General features: G+C 31.8%; 1 protein-coding gene across 4 annotated transcripts in view; it reads left to right on the forward strand.

Annotated features, from left to right (window-relative positions):
• Window positions 1-21,323, forward strand: part of LOC144973212 (multidrug resistance-associated protein 1-like) — a 74,967-nt gene that overhangs the window by 27,791 nt on the left and 25,853 nt on the right. For 2 of the 4 annotated variants that reach the window (XM_078915382.1, XM_078915381.1), the window contains exons 11-22: window positions 1,936-2,001; window positions 2,819-2,956; window positions 5,104-5,250; window positions 6,333-6,417; window positions 7,256-7,319; window positions 8,736-8,862; window positions 9,254-9,430; window positions 9,874-10,041; window positions 10,592-10,787; window positions 17,028-17,094; window positions 17,843-18,080; window positions 18,448-18,664. In XM_078915382.1, the coding sequence (XP_078771508.1) occupies window positions 1,936-2,001; window positions 2,819-2,956; window positions 5,104-5,250; window positions 6,333-6,417; window positions 7,256-7,319; window positions 8,736-8,862; window positions 9,254-9,430; window positions 9,874-10,041; window positions 10,592-10,787; window positions 17,028-17,094; window positions 17,843-18,080; window positions 18,448-18,664 (1,690 nt within the window). Of the gene's footprint in view, window positions 1-1,935; window positions 2,002-2,818; window positions 2,957-5,103; window positions 5,251-6,332; window positions 6,418-7,255; window positions 7,320-8,735; window positions 8,863-9,253; window positions 9,431-9,873; window positions 10,042-10,591; window positions 10,788-12,587; window positions 12,606-15,071; window positions 15,102-17,027; window positions 17,095-17,842; window positions 18,081-18,447; window positions 18,665-21,323 lie in introns of all 4 variants that reach the window. The other 2 variants (XM_078915380.1, XM_078915379.1) reach the window with 2 other exon arrangements.

A 21,323-nucleotide genomic window follows, 5' to 3' on the forward strand; every position in this document is an offset into this window, starting at 1 on the left:
GAACATAATTCTTTGGAGTATATTTAGCTTATGAAAATAATTTGCATTTTATGGGGACATTTAATCTAAGGTTTTCCTATAGCTTTTCTGGTGATTTTTGTTTGAATACACATCCATAGATGCAAAAGGCCATTTTTCAAGTGATATCAGAAAAAGGCAATCCGAAATTGAATTTGTGTGTTGGACCAAATAAACAATATGTGTTAGCTGATTTTTTTTTGGTATTATATGTTAATGCAACCAGTTTAAAGGAAGTGTCCTCCTTTGGTGTATTTTTTTTTTTGCAAGTGATGTTAGAGAATTAAGTACACCATTAATAGTTTATGGTGACAATTAAATACTGAAGGAAATATGCGATTTTAGTTATTTAGGTCATCAATTTTCACATGCAAATATTTAAAGGATGAATGAGATTTTGCCTATGAAGTAATCTATTGTAGTGCTGTGATGCAATTTATAGCCTGCTCTTGAAAGAAGGTGATAAGCAGTCTGAAAATTCCTTCTGTGGGTGTTTGATCATCATTGTTTACAAGGAAAACAAAGTCTGGATCTTTGTGGATTATTTGTCATCACATTTGAAAAGTAGAAAAATATGTAAACTGAGAACAGGTTTTCTCTCCTATGTACACATATCAGTTGCACTATAAACTAACTTGAAGTTTAAAGAATGGAATAATCAGATGACATACATAAAACAGTTATTGCCTTATGTTGGAAGTATCCCAAAAATCAAATCTACTTCAAATTTTTAAATTAATGAATATCTGTCCCTTATCGCCTTATGCTAATCCAGATAAGAGCTGATTGGGATAATGCATTTCAAATTCCTAATATAGAACACAATTTGCCCAGCTCAGAAAAAATATCCGTCTCATTTTATTGTCTGAATTTCACACATGTAATCAGTAATGAACTAAAATTGCTATAACTGAAAAGGAACAAAGACTTGACATAGGACGTTTTGGGCTCAAACCCTTCTCCGCCGAAAAGAAGAAAAAAATGGAAACGGTCATGATTTTGTTCTTTTTTTTTTAAAGCAGTATCTTCATTTTGGTCATAATATTTTACAGTTTATAGCTTCTCCGCCGAAAAGAAGAAAAAAATGGAAACGGTCATGATTTTGTTCTTTTTTTTTTTAAAGCAGTATCTTCATTTTGGTCATAATATTTTACAGTTTATAGCTTCTGGCATTCACTCAGACCAGTCAGGCTGTATCTCGTTAAAACGTCAAAGGACATTTTTCAAATCTTTTTTTTTTCATGACGATCTTTTGTTTTGATTGTTGATTGTTTTATTTTTTTGTTTTTTTGTCTTTTTAGGTTTGTATTCTTCTTCTTCTTCTTCTTCTTCTTCTTCTTCTTCTTCTTCTTCTTCTTCTTCTTCTTCTTCTTCTTCTTCTTCTTCTTCTTCTTCTTCTTCTTCTTCTTCTTCTTCTTTTATTATTATTATATATAATTTTATTGTTGTTTTTATTATTATTATTATTATTTATTATTATTATTATTATTATTATTATTATTATTATTATTATTATTATTATTATTATTATTATTATTATTATTATTATTATTATTATTATTATTATATTGTTATTATTATTATTATTATTAGTATTATTTTTTATTATTCATTACTATTATTATTAATTATTATTATTATATTATTATTATTATTATTATTATTATTATTATATAGTAGTAGTAGTAGTAGTAGTAGTAGTAGTAGTAGTAGTAGTAGTAGTAGTAGTAGTAGTAGTAGTAGTAGTAGTAGTAATAGTAGTAGTAGTAGTAGGAGTAGGAGTATTGGTAGTAGTAGTAGTCGTCGTCGTTGTAGTAAATTGTCATTTTTCAAGGGTTTGTCATTTCTAATTTTTCATAGAATCTTAAATATTTTGCACAGGTCAAATGATTCAAACGATTTTAAATTCATTTACAGGTGGCACAAATGAAGATGAAAGATTCTCGCATCAAACTCATGAATGAAATTCTCAATGGCATAAAGGTGAAGTTTAAATTATGTTGTTTTGTTTTTTTTAAATTATGTGAAGATTAATGTATTATTTTATCTTCAACACTCAAAAATTAGCATAACCTTTACAAGCTTTATGGCCATTAAAAACATGTGCTGGCTGAATTTTTAAGTCACACATCTAAAGAAGTTTCTTTTTGTTTATATGATTAAATATATGATATTACATTAGTCTGAATTTGTCACATGGAACTGTGATTAATTGATGCATGTCATAAAGTTGTTATTCTTGCTGTTTTGTATGGTGCCAAAGAGTGGAAGTGGTTGAGATGAGTAAAAAGACAAATTGAAGTTATCAATATGGTAATCAAATTAGTAATAGTTTAAGCTTTGTGCTCTGTGGTCTTGTGATTTGTCACTTATATTTACAGTTCTCAGGTTTGAGTCCTGCTCTGTGCAAAGTTGAATACTTGGAAAACGTTTCTTACTTACATAGTCTCACCACACTCAGGTTAAAAATGAGCACCTGGCTGGTAACATGGTTGTCTCTGTCGAAATTTTTTTTTGTAATAATGCCTTGTTTTAACCTAGACGTTAAAGGTTATTGTTGGCTTGGGACTCCTTTTAAATCGTTTTCAGCAGATTAAGTGGTTATTGTGTAATATAGAAGCTTGTTGTTTCTTTTTCTTTTTTTTCTTTCTGTTTTTAATTGTATTTCGTTTTTTTAAATTCATCCCTCAAAAGTTTAATGCATAGGTGTGAAATTATGAAAGTTTAAATAATGAAATAATAAAACTGCTATTAAATGATATATAGTATTTCATTCATTTCTTTTATTTTGTATTTCAAGGTATTGAAGTTGTATGCATGGGAGAACTCATTCCAAGACAAGATAGCTGCCATCAGAGATAAAGAATTGAAAGTCTTGAAGAAAGCTGCTTACCTTAATGCTATCAGCTCTTTCTTTTGGACTTGTGCTCCTTTCTTGGTAAAGTATTTGTATTTTTAAATTTCATTAGTATCATTATTCTTCAGAAAGCTGTTTTTTTTATTCCTTAGAAATACGTCTTATTCAAAGTGTCCATTGAAGTCATTGGTCTATGAAGCTGGAGTTTATCCCGGTTTTTATAGCATGAAACGGACAATAGCAATTGCTAGCTATCCTTTGGATTAGGATGCCAGTCTATTGCAAAGTACTTTCCACCAGATCTTACAGACCCAGCTAACCAATCACTGCTGGGTGGATGGGGAGGTAAGAAAAAATTCTTGACTGTACCAGGGATTGACCTCAGTCCCTTTACGTGTGAAGCGAGTGAAATATCAGGATCCGCAACTGAAATATCAGGATCCGCAAGTCTTATTCAACATAGAGATAAATTGTGTTTAGAAAAGCAGGATTTGCTAGACAATAATGAAAGATGGGAAGCGCTGTTATTTATAAACACTTTCATATACAGTTGACATTTCAGCAAATGTCACCACCTTGATCCAGAGAAATATAGGCAAAACAAAGATTTCACATCGTGAGTGGCATGCTCCTCATGTTACAAGCAGGCCTCGCCAATATCCTATCAAATCCATCCCCTATTATATTCTCCCATTAAAATTTCCTTTGTTTTAATATTACTATCAGGCCTGTAAATCTTCCGTCTATTGTCGGATTTCTGACAGTACGATTTTGCTCTTAAGTGCTAATATTAAAAAAAAAAAAATAATAGTAAAAATAAAATTCGTAACGTCAAAGAACAGAACCAATAAAAAAGAAAATAAAAGACTTTTATATTGTTCCTCGAAAAAAAAAAAGATTTTATTCTGTTTCAAATGCTGACTTAAAAATTAAAAAAAAAAAAAATTTCATTTGTCGCATCAAAGACAAAACAAAACATGCCGTCTATCTGTTAGCTATAATATTATCATGCCACCTACACGCTCCGCTAGACGTGGATGTATTCACTGCCTGGCTATTGTGCCGCAGCCAGCGAGAGTGGGTCGCGAAGTTCGCGGGAGTCGTCTTCACATACACACACACACCTCGTCAGTAAATAACGCATGCACAGAAGTGTGTCGAACCGGACCAGAAGGTTTTTCTCTATTGTGCTACTGACACACAAGCATGTCTCCGGTTCTTATTTCTCAGTCTCTATATTTTTTTGGTTCCGTCCGGATGTGAGACGTAAAAAAAATAATGCGAAATAATTATTTTTCTTCGAAATATATATTCTTCTTCGAAAGCTCTCACACGACTGCACCACCTCCTCTTCTTCTTCTTCTTCTTCTTCTTCTTCTTCTTCTTCTTCTTCTTCTTCTTCTTCTTCTTCTTCTTCTTCTTCTTCTTCTTCTTCTTCTTCTTCTTCTTCTTCTTCTTCTTCTTCTTCTTCTTCTTCTTCTTCTTCTTCTTCTATAAGAATCCAAATAAACGAAAGAATCAGCGTAAACATTTAACACAAACAGGAGTGAAGATACGCAACTTCCTGTGTCACGCACGAGATACACATCATTCAAAAGGGTAGGAATTGTTTTCTTCCTTTCATTTTACTAACTCAGACCTGGGCCCTCAAATAATTGGGATTTTTTTTTTGGTACCATAAAATAAGGACCTCGTTATAAATAAGTAGGGGAAAGTGACATGATTTGACTAGTCAATTGACGTGTCATATCTGTGTTGTGTCCATATTTTTGTCCTGTTGTGTCTATTTTCGCGTGATCAAAAAGTTCCGACAATTTTTTCACCAACCATTTACAGGCCTGTACTGTCTTCTTAAACACCAACACAGGTTTTTCTAATTAACCGGTTATGAAATCATGTCATCATTTAATATGATTTTATTACTTGTTCTGTGGAAACTAATAATGCCTTCACTTTCAGCATCTTATGCAAGTAATGGTGTCTTATCAGTATAGTAACTTATTGAAAATAAATAAGCCAGCCTTTCTAAAAATAAAAGATTGAGCAATGATGGCATCAATAGATATCAATGAGTGGTTGCAGATAAATGTGGTAGACATAGAGACTTCACAGATACTTTGAATATCTGAGGGTCAGTTATGGCCCGATCAAAGATATTAGTATTATTACACTGTAAATTCTCTTGATGTTGAGATATTTGATCAAAGCTTTTGTTATTTTTTCCATAGGTATCTCTGACTACATTTGGAGTGTATGTCCTATCAGATCCTAACAATGTTTTGGATGCAGAGAAAGCATTTGTGTCTTTGGCCTTGTTTAACATCATGCGATTCCCCCTGTCAATGATCCCGAATGTTATCACTAATTTGGTACAGGTGAGTCATGATACCATAATACACAGGCAATTAGGCCTGGAGCTATTAATCATTTTATAGGCTTCATATTCCTGTCTTAAGGTGCTTGATGACCTCGCAAATTATTATTGTAAACTTGATACGCAGTATGCATTACTATTTATGGAGAGGGTTACAATAATATTTGTCTATTTATCATTACCTCAAATATGTACTAGTCACAAACATGAAGGTGTAATACAATTTTTGCTATTTCTACCCTTTGTATGAACCCCTTTTTTTGGACAAGCCACTTAGAACTTGACAAAACTGATAATATAAGTTGCTTTTCATTGAAGAGCATTGGTAAATCCCTTTGTCTTTTTCGCCATCTTATGTGTCTCGGATCTGCAAATGTTAAGGGCTCCAATTCCATATCTAATTGTCCAATGTACTATGACATATACCTTTTCTTAGGTATGGATATGACTTAAAAGTAGTGGTGAGACAGACTTGGACTCAAAGTGCAGAATCATGAGTCCTCTAGGGAGTCTGGAACCGAAAATCCTCTTCCAACAGGGGTTCAGGTTCCGATTGGCAAGTCCCAGTGAGAAAGAAGTGAGAAACAGTTCATCATGTCCGCACATCAAGTCTATAAGAGTGGGGGACTAGAATGTGACGGCAACAGCTGTCCTTGAAAAGCATGGGGAAGTGGTGAAGCACTGTGCTGTTGGGCAGCAAATTGTCACATTGCACAATAAGCAATCAGCTGATATTTAAAAAAAAAGAAATATGTTGATGTAAGATGTGCACAAGGTCTGTTTAAAAAAACCATTTTAATTTACGACCTTACCACATTGGTCTATATAGGCAAAGAATCAATGGTGATCCATAGTAGGGAGATGGTGCCTAGCACTTTAACAACACCTTTCCTCATGTACACTAAAACATGAGGTAACCTCAACATAAATTAGGCTACAAAAAAACATAACAAACTCAAGCAAAAGGTCATTGACCATGCAGTGTGATTGATTGTAGCAATAACGGGTGCTTGAGGGTGTTTTTTTAATTGAATTATTGTATTTGTTACAGCCTTTAGTAATTCTTTTTTTTTCTTTTTTCAGGCCAATGTTTCTCTAAAAAGAGTTCAGAATTTTGTGAACCATAGGGAACTAGATGAAGATGCGGTGGAGAGATTAGATGTTGGAAGTGAGAATCTTTGCTGCTTTTTTCAATCAATGATGTGTTTTATATTGAAAAATATTTTCAGGGTTTGATCATCAGCATTTTGACCACATAAATCACAATCATTAGCTTAGGCAGTGTTTAAAAAAAAACTTGGTGGGGGAGGTTTTTTAAAATCATTATTAATTTGTTATGTGAGAATAAAAAACAAACCTAGTGGCCAAGTATTTAGTGGCAGGAGATTTAAAGTAGACATTGATTTTCAGTGAATGGTATTTTAGATAAATCACACCCATCTATTGAAATTTTTTTATGTTTTCAAGGCTAGTATCTACCAGATAAACATTAAACAGAATATTTGATTTCAAATTATTCTGCAATTAATTGAATTTTACTGAATGTATCGATAGATTAAGATAACCCCCAACTCGTCAAAAAGAGACTTAAGACTTCAAAAGAAGGTTTATTTAGGGTTCATCTTAATCTATTATAATATATATATATATATATATATATATATATATATATATATATATATATATATATATATATTATTATTATTATTATTATTATTATTATTATTATTATTATTATTATTATTATTATTATTATTATTATTATTATTATTATTATTATTATTATTATTAGTATTAGTATATGCACAACATTTTTTTGTCTAAATGCGGAAAATATGTTTTTGTACAGCAGTGCTAACCTGCAAAGTAAACTCAAGACTAAACGCTATTCTGGAGAGCTTTATCGTAAATTAGAAATGTGTATTTTCGTTTGTTATAAAAAAACAATTCTAATCAACTGTCGGTATTTGAAAATATATTTGTTGACTTGTCCATTCTTCTCACAGAGTCATCCATTAAGATTGAGAATGCAGACTTTTCTTGGGAGGAGGGAAATCAAACTTTGACCAAGTAGGTAGACAAAATATGAAATTATCCATCAAAACTTTTAAAAAAATAACTCTCTGAATTGGTGTAAATTGAAAGTATTATATTTGGTCCTTACTTGATTTGTAAATTTCACTAAAAATGAATTGAAAACAAAACTATAGGGGCAGAGAATTTGATAAAATATCTATTTTGAAAAATAACCTTCACTTTAAATTCCTGATTTGAGATTCCTGCAAAAATGATGCTTTGTTATCAAGAATCTGCTGTTTTTTTTTCTCCAAATCTTTTTAATTGAACCCAAGATATTAAGTACAGCAGAAGACAGTAAACTTAATGAAGATGAAACTATTCCATCTACCATTTTATCAATGATTAATTGTAATTGACTATTTTAAGGAAATCAGTCATGAACTTTTATTTTAAAATTAAAAAACAAAAAAAACAAAACAATGTATATTAAGATTTTCTCTTAGGAATTTTAATGTTATCATTCAAGGTTATTAATTATAGTGCTTACAGAGTTCAATGGTACATTATCAAGTTCACACATAATGCAATTATTGTTCATTCCCACAAAGCAAGTTGTAAGGAAAGGAAAGTGATATCTGGTATTTTGTTATAAGCAATTTATTATTTAACCCTCTCCTTACCAGCTATAGGAAAATCGTCACATTCGTTACGATACAACCAACATTTGTCTTATTCAAATTTCTCTTTTACATTATAAAATTTAAAGAAAATGATCAGTGTGTTGTCGAGCTTGTTTTGGTAAAGAAGTTATTTATCGAAAGAACTTACTGAGTGATAAAAAAAAAAAAATTGTTGTGGTTGGGTGTTAAGTTTTGGGGAAAATCCTAAAATTGTCTGGTAAGGAGAGAGTTAAGTCAATTGATTATGATAAGATTTGTATGGGTTTTTAAAAGATAGTTGTAATTTTTTGGCAAAATGGGAAACCAATATTTTAAGATACAAAGGCAGATAACTTGGAAGAGTAAGTTTGTATTCATTCTAAGAAGTTGTTTTAAAGCATTTTCTATCTTATTCAATAAGATGCAATGGTCATTACTGTTCATGTTTCAAATGATTTAAATGCAATAGTATTTTACTCAATCGAATGACACTATATGTGTATTATTGAAAATCTACAACTAAAAGTGCCTTTACCTTCTGATAACAAACATAATTTTGTCCCCTGTAAATTTATATTTGTAAACTCCACAAGAGGAATAACATCTAGATTATGAAAAATGTACTTTACAAGTTTTGGCTTCAAAACCTAACGTCATTTTAAAGCATAGATTGAATCAGTAATTTAATCTGCTTAGACTTTACCAAGCTAACTTTGCTCACTATATAACGGAGTAGTGTATATCTTGTACCCCACGGTCTTCCTTTGTTTTGTTTTTAAAGCTACTTTATCTTTTCTTTGTCTGCCAGTATTGACTTGGATGTGAAAGACGGAGAACTAGTGGCTGTAGTAGGAGTGGTGGGTGCTGGTAAATCCTCTCTTTTGTCCGCTATTCTGGGAGAGATGGACAAGGTTGGAGGAAATGTTGGGGTCAAGGTAATCAGCACCATATCTTTCTTTCACTCTCTCCCTCTCTTTTTTCATTTATTCTCTCTCTCTCTCTCTTCCCCCCCCTCTCTCTCTCTCTCTCTCTCTCTCTCTCTCTCTCTCTCTCTCTCTCTCTTAATCCCTTTCACTTTCTTCTTCCTTTCCCTCAATTATGTAGCTCATAGCATTCATGGATCATAAGATTTTGAAGTTTTATGTTTTATTTTGTGTAAATTTAAAATGAGGAATGTTAATTGATGTATTTTGTGAAGTTTAATTTGTTGAATACAAAGATTTTGCCTGTACTAGAAATAAACAGTCTTGTAATCAATTTTGTGCATTGGTTTCGAGATTAAATAACATCTTATCGTTATAAAAATGTTTTTTTTCTAACCTTCAGGGTACAATGTCTTACGTAGCTCAACAGGCTTGGATCCAGAATGAAACTGTTCGCAATAATGTTCTGTTTAATAAGGCTTTTGATGAGTGCAAATATGACAAGGTCATTGAATCTTGTGCCCTTGTTCCTGACCTCAATATTCTGCCGGCTGGAGATTCCACAGAAATCGGAGAAAAGGTTAGTTTTACGGTGGAAGAAATCTTTCAAATTTTGTGTTTGTCACCTGTAGTCATCTTATAAATCTTATGAAACTTTTATTTTCACCTGTCCTTATTAAGTTGTTATTGTCATAAAAATTTAATTTTGAAAGGACTGGTGATTGTCATTTTAAAATCTGTTTTAAATCGTTTTAGTACGTAGAGTTTTCTGTTTTGGAAAAATGAAAAAACGTAAATGAATCACTGATTCAGTTTTGATTTTCTACAAGAAAAAGTTTTAAAATTCTTCTTAATTCATGTGAGAAAATGCAGAATCAAAGCACTAGTGAGGTGTTAATTTAAATAGTCAGTGCAAGTATGTGACCTCTCTCTCTCTCTCTCTCTCTCTCTCTCTCTCTCTCTCTCTCTCTCTCTCTCTCTCTCTCTCTCTCTCTCTCTCTCTCTCTCTCTCTGTCTGTCTAGGGAATCAACCTGTCTGGGGGCCAGAAGCAACGAGTAGCTTTGGCTCGTGCCGTGTACCAAGATTCTGACGTCTACCTTCTTGATGATCCTCTGAGTGCTGTGGACTCCCATGTTGGCAAACATCTCTTTGACAAAGTCATTGGACATAATGGAATTCTCAAGGGAAAGGTATGCTTGAATGGTCTTGGTGCATTATCTAAGCCTAAACACAATACTAAATTTGTTTAATATAGGAATCTTACTTGAGATTGGAATAGAATAGTGACCAGAACTTATATATTAATTTTCAGATTCTCAAGCAGACATTTTTTGGGGGATGTTTTACCTTTATGTTTCCATGGAATATATTGAATTAGTACAAGCATTTAAAAAATCCTTTAGGGGGGTATCTGACCTTATCAGGCATGAAAAAAATATCTCCTTATCTGAATATTTCTGAGTTTTTGTTGTTGCTTTTTTTTGTTTGTTCTTCAATCGACAAAAAACTATTTTCTGTTGAAAAGAAATGGAGTTAAAGAATTTGATAAACATCTATTCATACTAACATAATACCTGTAATATGGTCATATTGTCCTTCGATTTTCAACTGGTTTCTAAAAGATCTGGATGAAATGTTCAGTTGGAAGTTATTTTTACTTTTAAAGAGCATTCTTTTGATACTGTCATGTTAAAGAGAAAATTATATTATTTTCTGCATCTCTCTCTCTTTCTTTTTCAGACTCGTATCCTAGTAACTCATGGCATTGGATTCCTGCCACAGGTGGATAAGATTGTAGTTCTCAAAGATGGAAAGGTGTCAGAGACTGGTACCTTTACAGAACTCATGAATCTCAATGGTGCTTTCGCTGAATTCCTGCGTAACTATTTGAATGAGGAACTAGCAAATGATGGCGATGGTCTCCGAGATGAAGATGGTGAGGGTTTTTGTAGTGTTATTTTTTTTTTATCTTATAAATTTAAATAAATTACTAGTAGCTAGTAAGCTTTCATCTGTATGTAATTCCATGGCTTTTTAGCCCCGTGTGCTCATGTTACTCTTGATGCATATTGTTCTTATCCTTTGTTTTTTTTCCGTTTTAAATATTTTAATTTTATTTCAAACAATAATTAGCAAACAACTAGCTGAAATGGATTGATCTTCAAAATTTCAAGAGATGATTTTTGCGAAATGAAAATTTGCAGACTGAATAACGCTTAAACTATTGTTGCAACTTGCCTCATAGTTTAATGTTGTCTCTAAAATGTGCAATGCATCATTTTGGAAAGAATTATTTTTCCATACACTGCTTTTACTGTAGATATATTTTGTTTATAAGTAGATATAATTTGTTTAAGAGAAGGGCATAAATGAATCTTCATTCTATTTTTTGTTTGTTGTTGTTGTGTTGCATAAGATGTTATTAGATTTTGCCTCGTGAGCTATCTTTAAAAGTAACAGCTTCATATTTTCATTCATGTTTCAACTCTTCATATCAATAGACATTATTAATTGCTTGCTTTCAATGGATAGTTCATGAACATTTTTTTTTGTCAAGCTGTCTATGTTTCTATTTTACACCCTTTTTTTTAAACTGTAAGAATGATACATTTACAGGATGTTTTTATTTTCTTTTTTAAACTTTACCTGATAATAAATAATTGAAACTAGTGACTAAGGCTGTTAGAATTTATCTTAGATTTTGTGCATATGTTTTCCAAAAGTACACCATAAAAAAAAGGCCTTCCAGGCAGAATTGTTAGATGCTGTCACCTAGGCATTCCATAAAGGAATATAGATGATCCATCAAATAAACGTCTGATGTCAAGAGGAATTACTAATGCTGTCTAAAGTGAGCATATTAGGTTGTGATAATCTTGCCTTAGGAAAAAATATAAAGGTGTGTGAATTGGGGCTCAAACTTAGGATCTTCTCTGTCAGATCACGATGCTATGTGTTGACCACTCAGCCACCTCACCCCCTTATACCACATAAGCTGTTCATTTTGACATTTGAAACTACCAGCACATGAAGGCATGAATATTTTTCAATGCACATAGCTTTACTGAAAGTAGTGTGAAGAATTTGTATGTGAAATTTAATTAATATTGACTCATCATCCAAAAACTACCGAGACTATCACCAAAAGAATAGTAGTAGAAAATTTTCAATATGTTTCTCGTTTTGATGTACAAAATCATTTTAACATTATGGTGACAAAACACAAGGATAATGATGTAATTTAATACGTGGAAATTGTTATAAAATCATATCTATTTGGATATTTTTTTATCATTCTTAAACATAATATTGCTGATTCCACACACACACACACACACACACACACACACACACACACACCCTCCCCACACCCCTCTAATTTAGTGTGGTGTTATTTTAGAATAACTGTTTCCCTAGCATCACAATTAAGTTACAGCAAGCAGTCATTTGGTATTGTCTCATAAATCCTTGTTACACTTTAACCCAATGGAAATGAATAAAGTGGTCATTTATTTTCACAGTGAAAGCTTCTGATGTCCCCTCTCTTGTTCATTTTGATATTTGTAACACCCTTTCGCTCATTAACTTTATTTTTTGTATTCAACACAACACTCTTCTATCTTATTCCCTTATTTATTTTATAGATATGTATATAAAAGTCATTCGCTGAGTACGCATGTGCTATTTTGCTTTCATTATTTTAAAAAAAAATACATAATTGGTTCACTTATTGCAGTGACAGGGGGCAGGGAAGGTAAGATATAGCATGGTATATTGGTGCATTTTTGCTTGTTGATATCAGTAAATTTATTATGCATGTCATAGACAATTTTAGCTCTCATTGTGTAAACAATGACTAAGAATAATTTTTTAAAAAATATGTATCAAAAAGGAGAATATTTAATTTTCTGATTAGAAAATTGCGCAGAATTTGATGTTTTCTGTCCTGTTTTGTCTTTCTCCACATGCTTATCCTTTAGTTTATTTATTGATCCGTAACAACCAAATGCTGTTAAATTCCTTACAGCACAATCTTTTCCTCTTCCCTCCCCAGTCCCCTTTCCCCCACACACAGAGGACCAATCTATTCTGTTTTTTTTTTTTTCTTTTGATGTTTTCATGCTCTTGCCTTTTATTGTTCATGTCTAAATGTTGTATATAAAATGCCCGCATATTTTACATTTATTTTATCTGCTATTCTTTATTTCTTACCTTTTCCTGCCAGAAAGAACTTCCCCTGGTATAATATCAGTATATTGCATGAGTCAGCATGCATTTCAAATGTTTTTATTTTCTATTCTTTGAAAACCCTCAAAATATGAAGGAGATAGTCCTGATAGTTCTAATTAATGAACAATGATTTCAAGTATGAAATTTGCAAGGTTATCAAGGTAGTCTTCGCATTTCTGTGGGTTTTGTCATATTGATATGCTCATTATATTTATTGGTTGATTAATTCATTCATTTTTAATGGTATAGTTTTTTTCGGTGCACTTTTCTACATAAAATGAATTTTTATTTAATGATATGAAATTGATTAAGCTTATTATCTTTATGATAATTTTCCTTTCTTAGTTTTGACTTTCCTGACCGTAATTATATCTTTTCATCAGAGTTCATTATATAATGAATCAGAAAATGTACCTTAACACACAAAGCTTACTCACCAAACATGTGCCCTCTACTCTCCTGCTAGATAATTTCTATCTATTAGACAAATATTCAGTGGTGAAAAAAATCATTCCACCATTTGAATGATGAGGTCCATTCATAAAAGGTCCATTCCCAGAAACAAAGGATACTGAAACTCCCCGCATTTCCTGAGCATTTATTAAGCCGGCCATCATGATTTAACTATCAAAAGGAAAAGGAAAATATTTTACTTTCTATTCAACACTGGTGCTAAAAGTTTTGCATACCGCCTACAAAAAGGTTAATGCAGAGTTGTGTTAAATTTCATTATTTTGCACAGGCAGTTTTGAAGTTATGAGGGAGGGACACTTATTTATGGAATGGACTTTGTAATATCACACATCTTGCTTTTCGCTACTTTTATTTAGTTCAATACTCCCCTCCCCCACCCAAGATTCCAGTTTTCAATAGGGGTGAATTTTATAATAATAAATAATAATAATGCTGAAAACTTATATAGCGTATATATAAACTTATATAACTCAGAGACACCAGACTCAAAGCGTTTAAATTACAAATTACTTTGGGTGAAACATACTCATAATAAAGCTCATGTATATTTTTTCTCTTGATTAAAAAAATAATAGAATCAAAAATACACATTTATATGGCGCATTTCCATGAATGCACCATTCTCAATGAGTTTCACAATGCTTAAATTAATCTCTTTGAGGGGATGCATTTTTATTCAATACCTTTTTGCTGAGCTTTGTTCTTTTTAAAGCAGTCTTACAATAACTGTGGTTGACTTTAGCTTTGTACTCAATACCATCAGAGTCTAGTTTTGTTGTGTTTTTTTTAGATTCTATGTGATTTTAAATAAAATATATGTTAATTTTACAAAAAGATTGAAAATAATTCAGATAGGTTGAGATTTTCAAAATATTAAAAAAACCCCAGAACAAACAGTGTTATATTTAACTTGTGCTTTTTAAAAAAGAGTAATAAAGAAAATGTCATTTTTGTTTAAGTCACTTAATTTTTAAAAATCATTCTAAGCTTGGTTAAGCATGTGTAATTGTAATTTTACATTATGGACAACTGTATTGGGGCATTTAATTGCGGTCGTGACAATTACTTTGCTATTGTTATTTGTCTCAGGCATTGCTTTTATTATATTTTCTTGTGCTATTCAGTCAAGCTTTCATCAGTACGGAACTTCCAAACAAAAATTAAAATAGTGTCACAAACTCATGAAAATTGTATTGGACTCTTAAATATGTTAAATATGAAGTTTTTGCTGGAAATTCTTGTCAAATTTGCATAAAATAAAGCAAACAATAATAGACAAAACAACAAAAAAGGTCTAGGGAGAGGTTAGTTACTTCTTGTGATATATGTGGTTTTTAAAAGATATAATAATATTTGCCAGAATAAACCCCCTCAGTCAATTGCCTATGCATTTATATCAGTTATTACTAAGATTTTCATGTGACATCAATTGAGATTTGTTGATTTAAATATAAGATAAACAGATCAACTAAAGCATATTTGTTTCAATTTTATTTTCTAATTCTGTCACTCAAAGGTCCTTTGATGAAATTCGTAAGATTTATAGGTCAGTCACAATCAGTTTGAGGAATTGCCATTGGTTGAGTTGTTAAAATCCTGTTCCAAGTACAGTCACGTCTCTCAAATCCAAATACTTCCGTCCCCAGCATTTTGTACAGATTACAGAGATATCTGCATTGTGGAATCAGTCCCTAAAGTGACATACACTGTATGCAGTTTTTACCTCAGAGTGTGGTAATCTAAGTTTATCATTACCGCAAAAACTACATGACTTTGCTGCTGTCAACATTGGCTAATGTGTGGTTTATTAGAACAGTTTTTATTTATGTAATTTAATTTTTGTTGTTGTTAAGCACGTGTTTTCTGTTTTTAGAAAAAGGAGGTGATGTTCTTTTGGATTGCTGTTCTTTCATAACATGAAACCTTACCTTTACATTAATTGGAAACAACAGCCTTTGTATTCCCAATGACATCAAGCCCAAGTGACAGGGTTTGATTCGGTGCCTATCAGATTGTGTAAATTGACTAGTTACACCTGTTGATTATTGCACACACACTGAATTGCCACAATGATTGAGGAGAGGTGGAACTGTCTTCCAATGACTGGACTGGCTAGACAAATAAGTTACATATCTGACCATAATTGGATTAAATTAAATCAGATTATACTCTAATTGTTTGTCGATTGAATTGTACAAAAGTAGAGTGGACAGACAGTATTGGTCAGTGTGATGATCGGATTATAGAGTCATAAATCTTGTATATTATAATTGCTTGTTCCCAAAATAAGTGTACGGACCCAGAGACAGGAATTTCCGGATTATGGAGTATAAATAAAGATGAAAAAAATCCGTCCCGATAATGGAGACATCCAGATTGTGGAGTTACGGATTAGGGAGATGCGACTGTATTTCTTTTATCTTTGAATTTTTAAATTCAGTTGTGTTTGACTATTTACACGAATATACACTGATTGGCAGAAGATCATTAAGATCATTAAATAGTACAAACCTTTTTGACTGGGATTCTATCACTGCAAATTTTCTTAAATTTTCAATTATTTTTCCTATCAACTTTCCATACAAATAATATTTATTATTTTTATTTGGTGTAATTGCTTCACAAGAAGTACTTTTTAGATTTTCTTTCGTGGTTTAGATCAGAAAATTGATTTGAAAAATGTCAATACTCCTTCATAAGATGATAATTGAGCGAGCCAATCACCTAGTTCCTTAATTGAAAACTTTCACTTTTCTTCATTTATCTCACTATTTACTACTTCCTTTGAAAGTTTTGTCCTTGTTTTTAAAAATATTTTTTTTATACCATTTCATTATTTCATCACAATAGTATCATTTTTAAAGTAAAAAAACAAATTTATAACATGATTTCAAGTATTCTTGTTGATCTCCTTACTGGATCGTGGACTAAATCTCAGATTCATCCTTTGCATCTCTTCATTAAGTTTTGAATACATTTTAGGATGAATTTGTTAATAATAATGATGATCATGATAATGATGGCTGTTTACGATGATGACAAAGTGATTTCTGTCATGTTGCAGTGAAATAATGATATGTATCTGCTTATCTGATAACATAAATAATATGATATAATTTTTAAAATTTAAGTAAATTCGTGATAATTTAAGGTTTATAACAAGAATGTGACAAAATTGTATCGTTCATATTTGAAATCAAGGAAAAATGAGAGAAATAAATGGGAGACCCCACCCAAAAAAAAAACAAAAAAAAAAAAACAAAAAAAACAAAAAAAAAAAAAAACCAAAAAACAAAACAAAAAAACAAAACAAAAACAAACAAATTGAAAAAAATAGAAAAAAAAATAATTTAAAAACATAATCCCATTTTGGCAACATAATAAGTAGTGTGTTTGGGGAAAGTAATTAGATTATTTTCAGATTCTTAACATATTTGTGTTTATATATATTTCTCTATTTTCCCTTCCACAGTACTTAGTATGAAAGAGGAGATTCTTTCTCAAATTGGATCTGTCTGCAATACTGAAGCCTTGCAAAGGTAAGATCATAAATTGACCTTTGTGTGTTTAATTATATATATAATAGAGATATTATGTCAAATTTCAAATCAGGGAAGCTAAAGATATCAAGAATTCATAAGCACTGAATATTTTTTCTTGATATAACCCACGACGTAAAACAGTATTCTTGTTTACAGCCTCTTTATATGTAATTTTGTTGGTCCGTAAGTGAATAGATAGCAAAATGGTTAAATCTATTACTTGTAGAGCAAAAGATTACAGGTTGAATTCTGGTTTTCCCAGTTCTGCCTGATAGATTACAAGCTCAGACTTTAAATCTTGGTGGTACTTGCCTTTCTTAACCTCACTGTACTTGAACACTGACATTTGAGGATCGGATGCTATCTTTTAGGTAACCCGTAAAGTAAAGGATGGTCAACTATAATTTTGAAATACTTTAAACAACAATGTTAGCCTTTTGTGGCTTTGTGGTCTAGTAGTATTAAACTCGATTTGTGACCTGTAAGTTTCAGATTAAAGTCCTGCTGTTTACATCACACGGCTTGATCCTTTGAAAGAGGTTCTTTACTCACATTTTCTGACTTCATCGGGTGTAAATTGAGTATTTAGTTGAAATATGTTTCTGTCAGAAAGAATTGTAATGACCCCCTACAAGTGTCTTGTCTCGTCCAACATGTCAAGTGTTGCTGTTAGCTCAGCACCCCTTGTAAAATGTTTTGAGCATGTTTAGTGTAACTTGCTTTATATGAAAGTTCACTTTTTCAGACAAGTATCCAGGATAAGTCAACGTTTGAGAACTGAATCTGAAATGTCTGATCACTCTGACTTGAAGGGAAGTAAGACTTCTTTGAATTCAACCTCGTCATTGAAGAGAAAGAAAAATGGCAAGCCAGCTACCATTAACGAGGAGGCAGAGAGTTTGTTGAAGGATGAAAAAGATGAAAAAGATGAAAAAGACAATGGAAAGAAATTGGTTCAAAAAGAGACTGTAGAAACTGGACGGGTAAGTATTCTATTTTGTATTCTTTATCTGTGAGAATTTCTCGATAAATTGTGACTTATCAGTTGAATTTTTTGTGATCCTGAAACAAATATCATGTAGCATAGAAAGTGGAATGCATGGAGACTGTTTAATTTATATCAAATGTGTTCTCAATTCCTGAAGGTACTGATGCCCTGATTCCCAATTTTGTATGTCAATTCAAGGTTTTCTATCTCCATCTTTTTTTTTTTTCAATATTGTAGATAAGCTTACCCGAAATATTAACTTTATTATTGATAATTAAGGTATTTAAAAAAGAAAAATGTAGAGACTTTAGAATTTTCTCTTAACAGCTTTGACAAATACCTTAATCATTTTTGTTGTACAGGTGAAGTTTGCTGTGTTTCTGGTTTATATGAAAGCCATTGGCCCCTTATTGTGTTTCCTTATCCTCTTTGGATACACACTGGTACACGCAGCAAGCATTGGGTCAAACATGTGGCTCAGTGAATGGAGTAATGACGCGGGTAATGTTAACAAATCAAAAGATGAAGACTACCGCAACATGAGGCTTGGTGTCTATGGTGCTTTGGGGATGGCCCAAGGTAAGACATTACATTTTAAACAATAGTATATATTGTTTATTATACTCCTACATCATTTCAGATAATCAATAACATATTACCTTTATTCAATTTTAAATGAAAAATAACATAGTTCTAGTAATAACGATTTGTAATGAATGATTCATATAACCACAATATCCTTATTGACATTCTCTATGTTTAAAAAGTTCTTGGAAAGGAGAATTTGATGATAAAGCCCTTCAAAGTGTCAGTTTGATTTTGGAACCATTTTGATGATTTTCAATGCAAAAGATACTCTTGTATATAATTTGTGCATTTTTGAAATTGGGATATGAACTTTTTCGCTAAAGTTTATTAAAGCCATTATTTCTTGGTTATTAATTGATTAGATGTCCATAAGCTATTCCTTTTTCTATAGCTACCCAACCCATGCTTCTTCGCTACGAACCAGCCAGCTGAAATGATTGGTCTTCTACTTCAAATCATGAAATCTTTTCAAAATGTTTTAACACATCAAGGTGCCAAGACAGAGTGGTAAATGCTGACAAACTTGCTATCCCATGTGAGAGCCTACATTCCCTTCCTTTCTCTCCACTGTCATTGCCCAATACAAAAGCAGTTGTTTGGTTTCTCAGAGGTTCTTGAGCTAGGGTGTATTCCAAATTTCTCCAGTATAGAATTGTTTACTCCCCTCGGATGGGAAACATATCTTTTGATTAGTACTTTCTGTGATGAATTTGAATGAGACCCATTCCCTGCTCGACAGTTCTGAAAAAGTTTGCTGGCTTATCATTAATTCAAAGCTTATTCCTTCACTTGACAATTAAATGCTCTATCAATTTAGTCATTGCTCCCATACTTTCAGTTGGCATTAGACATTTGTTCACAACAATTATGGCATTTTCCGAGAACTTCTTGAACTGAATAGAGTTTTATTTTGACATTTCTTATTTATCAAACAACACCTCCGTTGGGTTTAAAGATGTTTATATTCAACATGAATCACAATAGTTTTTATTTTTATTTTTATTTTTATTTTTATTATATCATTTTTTTATAAAATGTATGAAATGTATGTTTTCATTGACAGTTGTCATATATGAAATATTATGTTAACATTTTTGTATTCAAGATTTCTTTATTGTTATAATTTTTGTTTCCAATTAACAAAAAACAACTAAATTATGAAAGTAATAATATATTTACTTTTGTTTCTTCATCATCTTAAAATATTTAGTTCACTACCTTTCAGTAAATTTTCCAATGTAAGTTTAGCAGTATTTTGAGTTGTACAAAGGTTTTTGAGGATTGGTTATTATTTTTCCATTCTTACCAATTTTCATGTTTCTTATTATTAACCCTATCTTGATACAACATCTATCCACTAAGAGAGCAGGTATTGAACACATTGAGCGAGATGACATAGTTTTCCAGACAAATTTTCAAATTTTCAACAGAGATGTTGCAATTGGCAATTGGGCAAGTCAGATTTTAAAGGCTACCGGTCATGCAGTCTCATTGCAAAATGTCCTACCTTTAAAATAAAATGAAATGTGTCATAGTTACTGTCAATACCAGGTGGTAACATGCTAAAATGGCCTGATTATTTTTTTGGACCAGGTTATTTTTTATCTCCATCTTTCGTCACTCTGTAATTCAACTTTATGTTCATGGTAGCTTTTTTTTGTCTTTCCAATGAATGATCGTTGCCTTATACAAGTTATGTTTGCATGTAAAATATGTTGATGAGGTATTAAAAGCAAAAATATTAACTCATTGAGATAACATTTAGGAATTTGATTATGCTTTATATCAATAAACGAAATGCCACCTCATTAATAATAAATGTTCTTTTATTCCAGTGATCTAAAATCTAAAACCAAAATTCTTTTTCCCCCCTCTTCAATAAGGTTGAATAGATAGAATTTGCATTTCAATCCTTTGGGGTTATTTTTAGAACATGAAAAAAGTTACCAGTGAACACACTGGATTTAGATGTCAGCATGTGCTGTCGGCTTTGTTCTGCTTTTACTCGCTGCCATTGACTTAATTACAGGGTCCCCAGCAAGTCAGGAACTCAGGAATATTTTAGGGAGTCTGGACGTCAGGAAATTTCTGGTATAAATGTGCCAGTTGTGATAGCCAGCTTTGGTTGATTTTTAAACCATTTCTTTACTAGATGTCACTTGTATACATGGCACCCTGTTTTCACTAATACTTTTCATGCTGTTTAGAGGATTAGCATAAAATTATGCATATAAGCGTGGAATATATTTTGATTGTTCTCATATCTTATTGACACTTTCACTATTTGTTACAGGGATTGATTTGAGTAAAAACAAAATTGAATTAACATCTTTTATTAGGAGACATTCAATCAGAAAATTAAATGCTTATAAACTAAATGGCAGAATTACGAACAGATTCTGGAGATACAAATCGTTTCTAGGCGTAAAGATGCCTCCAGTATACAAGTCCTTCAAACCCCTGACGGCTCAGATATCACAGACACAGAAGGAAAATGCAATATGTTGAACAAACAGTATGAAAGTTTGCTTACTATAGAAGACCCCTCAATGCCAAACATAGGTAAAAGCAACATATCATCTATGCCAAGAATCAACATAACCACATGCGGTATACGAAAGCAGCTGCAACAACTAAACCCATCCAAGGC

Source organism: Berghia stephanieae, chromosome 5 (genome assembly GCF_034508935.2).
Source record: "Berghia stephanieae isolate SIO BIC M18660-M18661 chromosome 5, UCSD_Bste_1.3, whole genome shotgun sequence".
Taxonomy (NCBI): domain Eukaryota; kingdom Metazoa; phylum Mollusca; class Gastropoda; order Nudibranchia; family Aeolidiidae; genus Berghia; species Berghia stephanieae.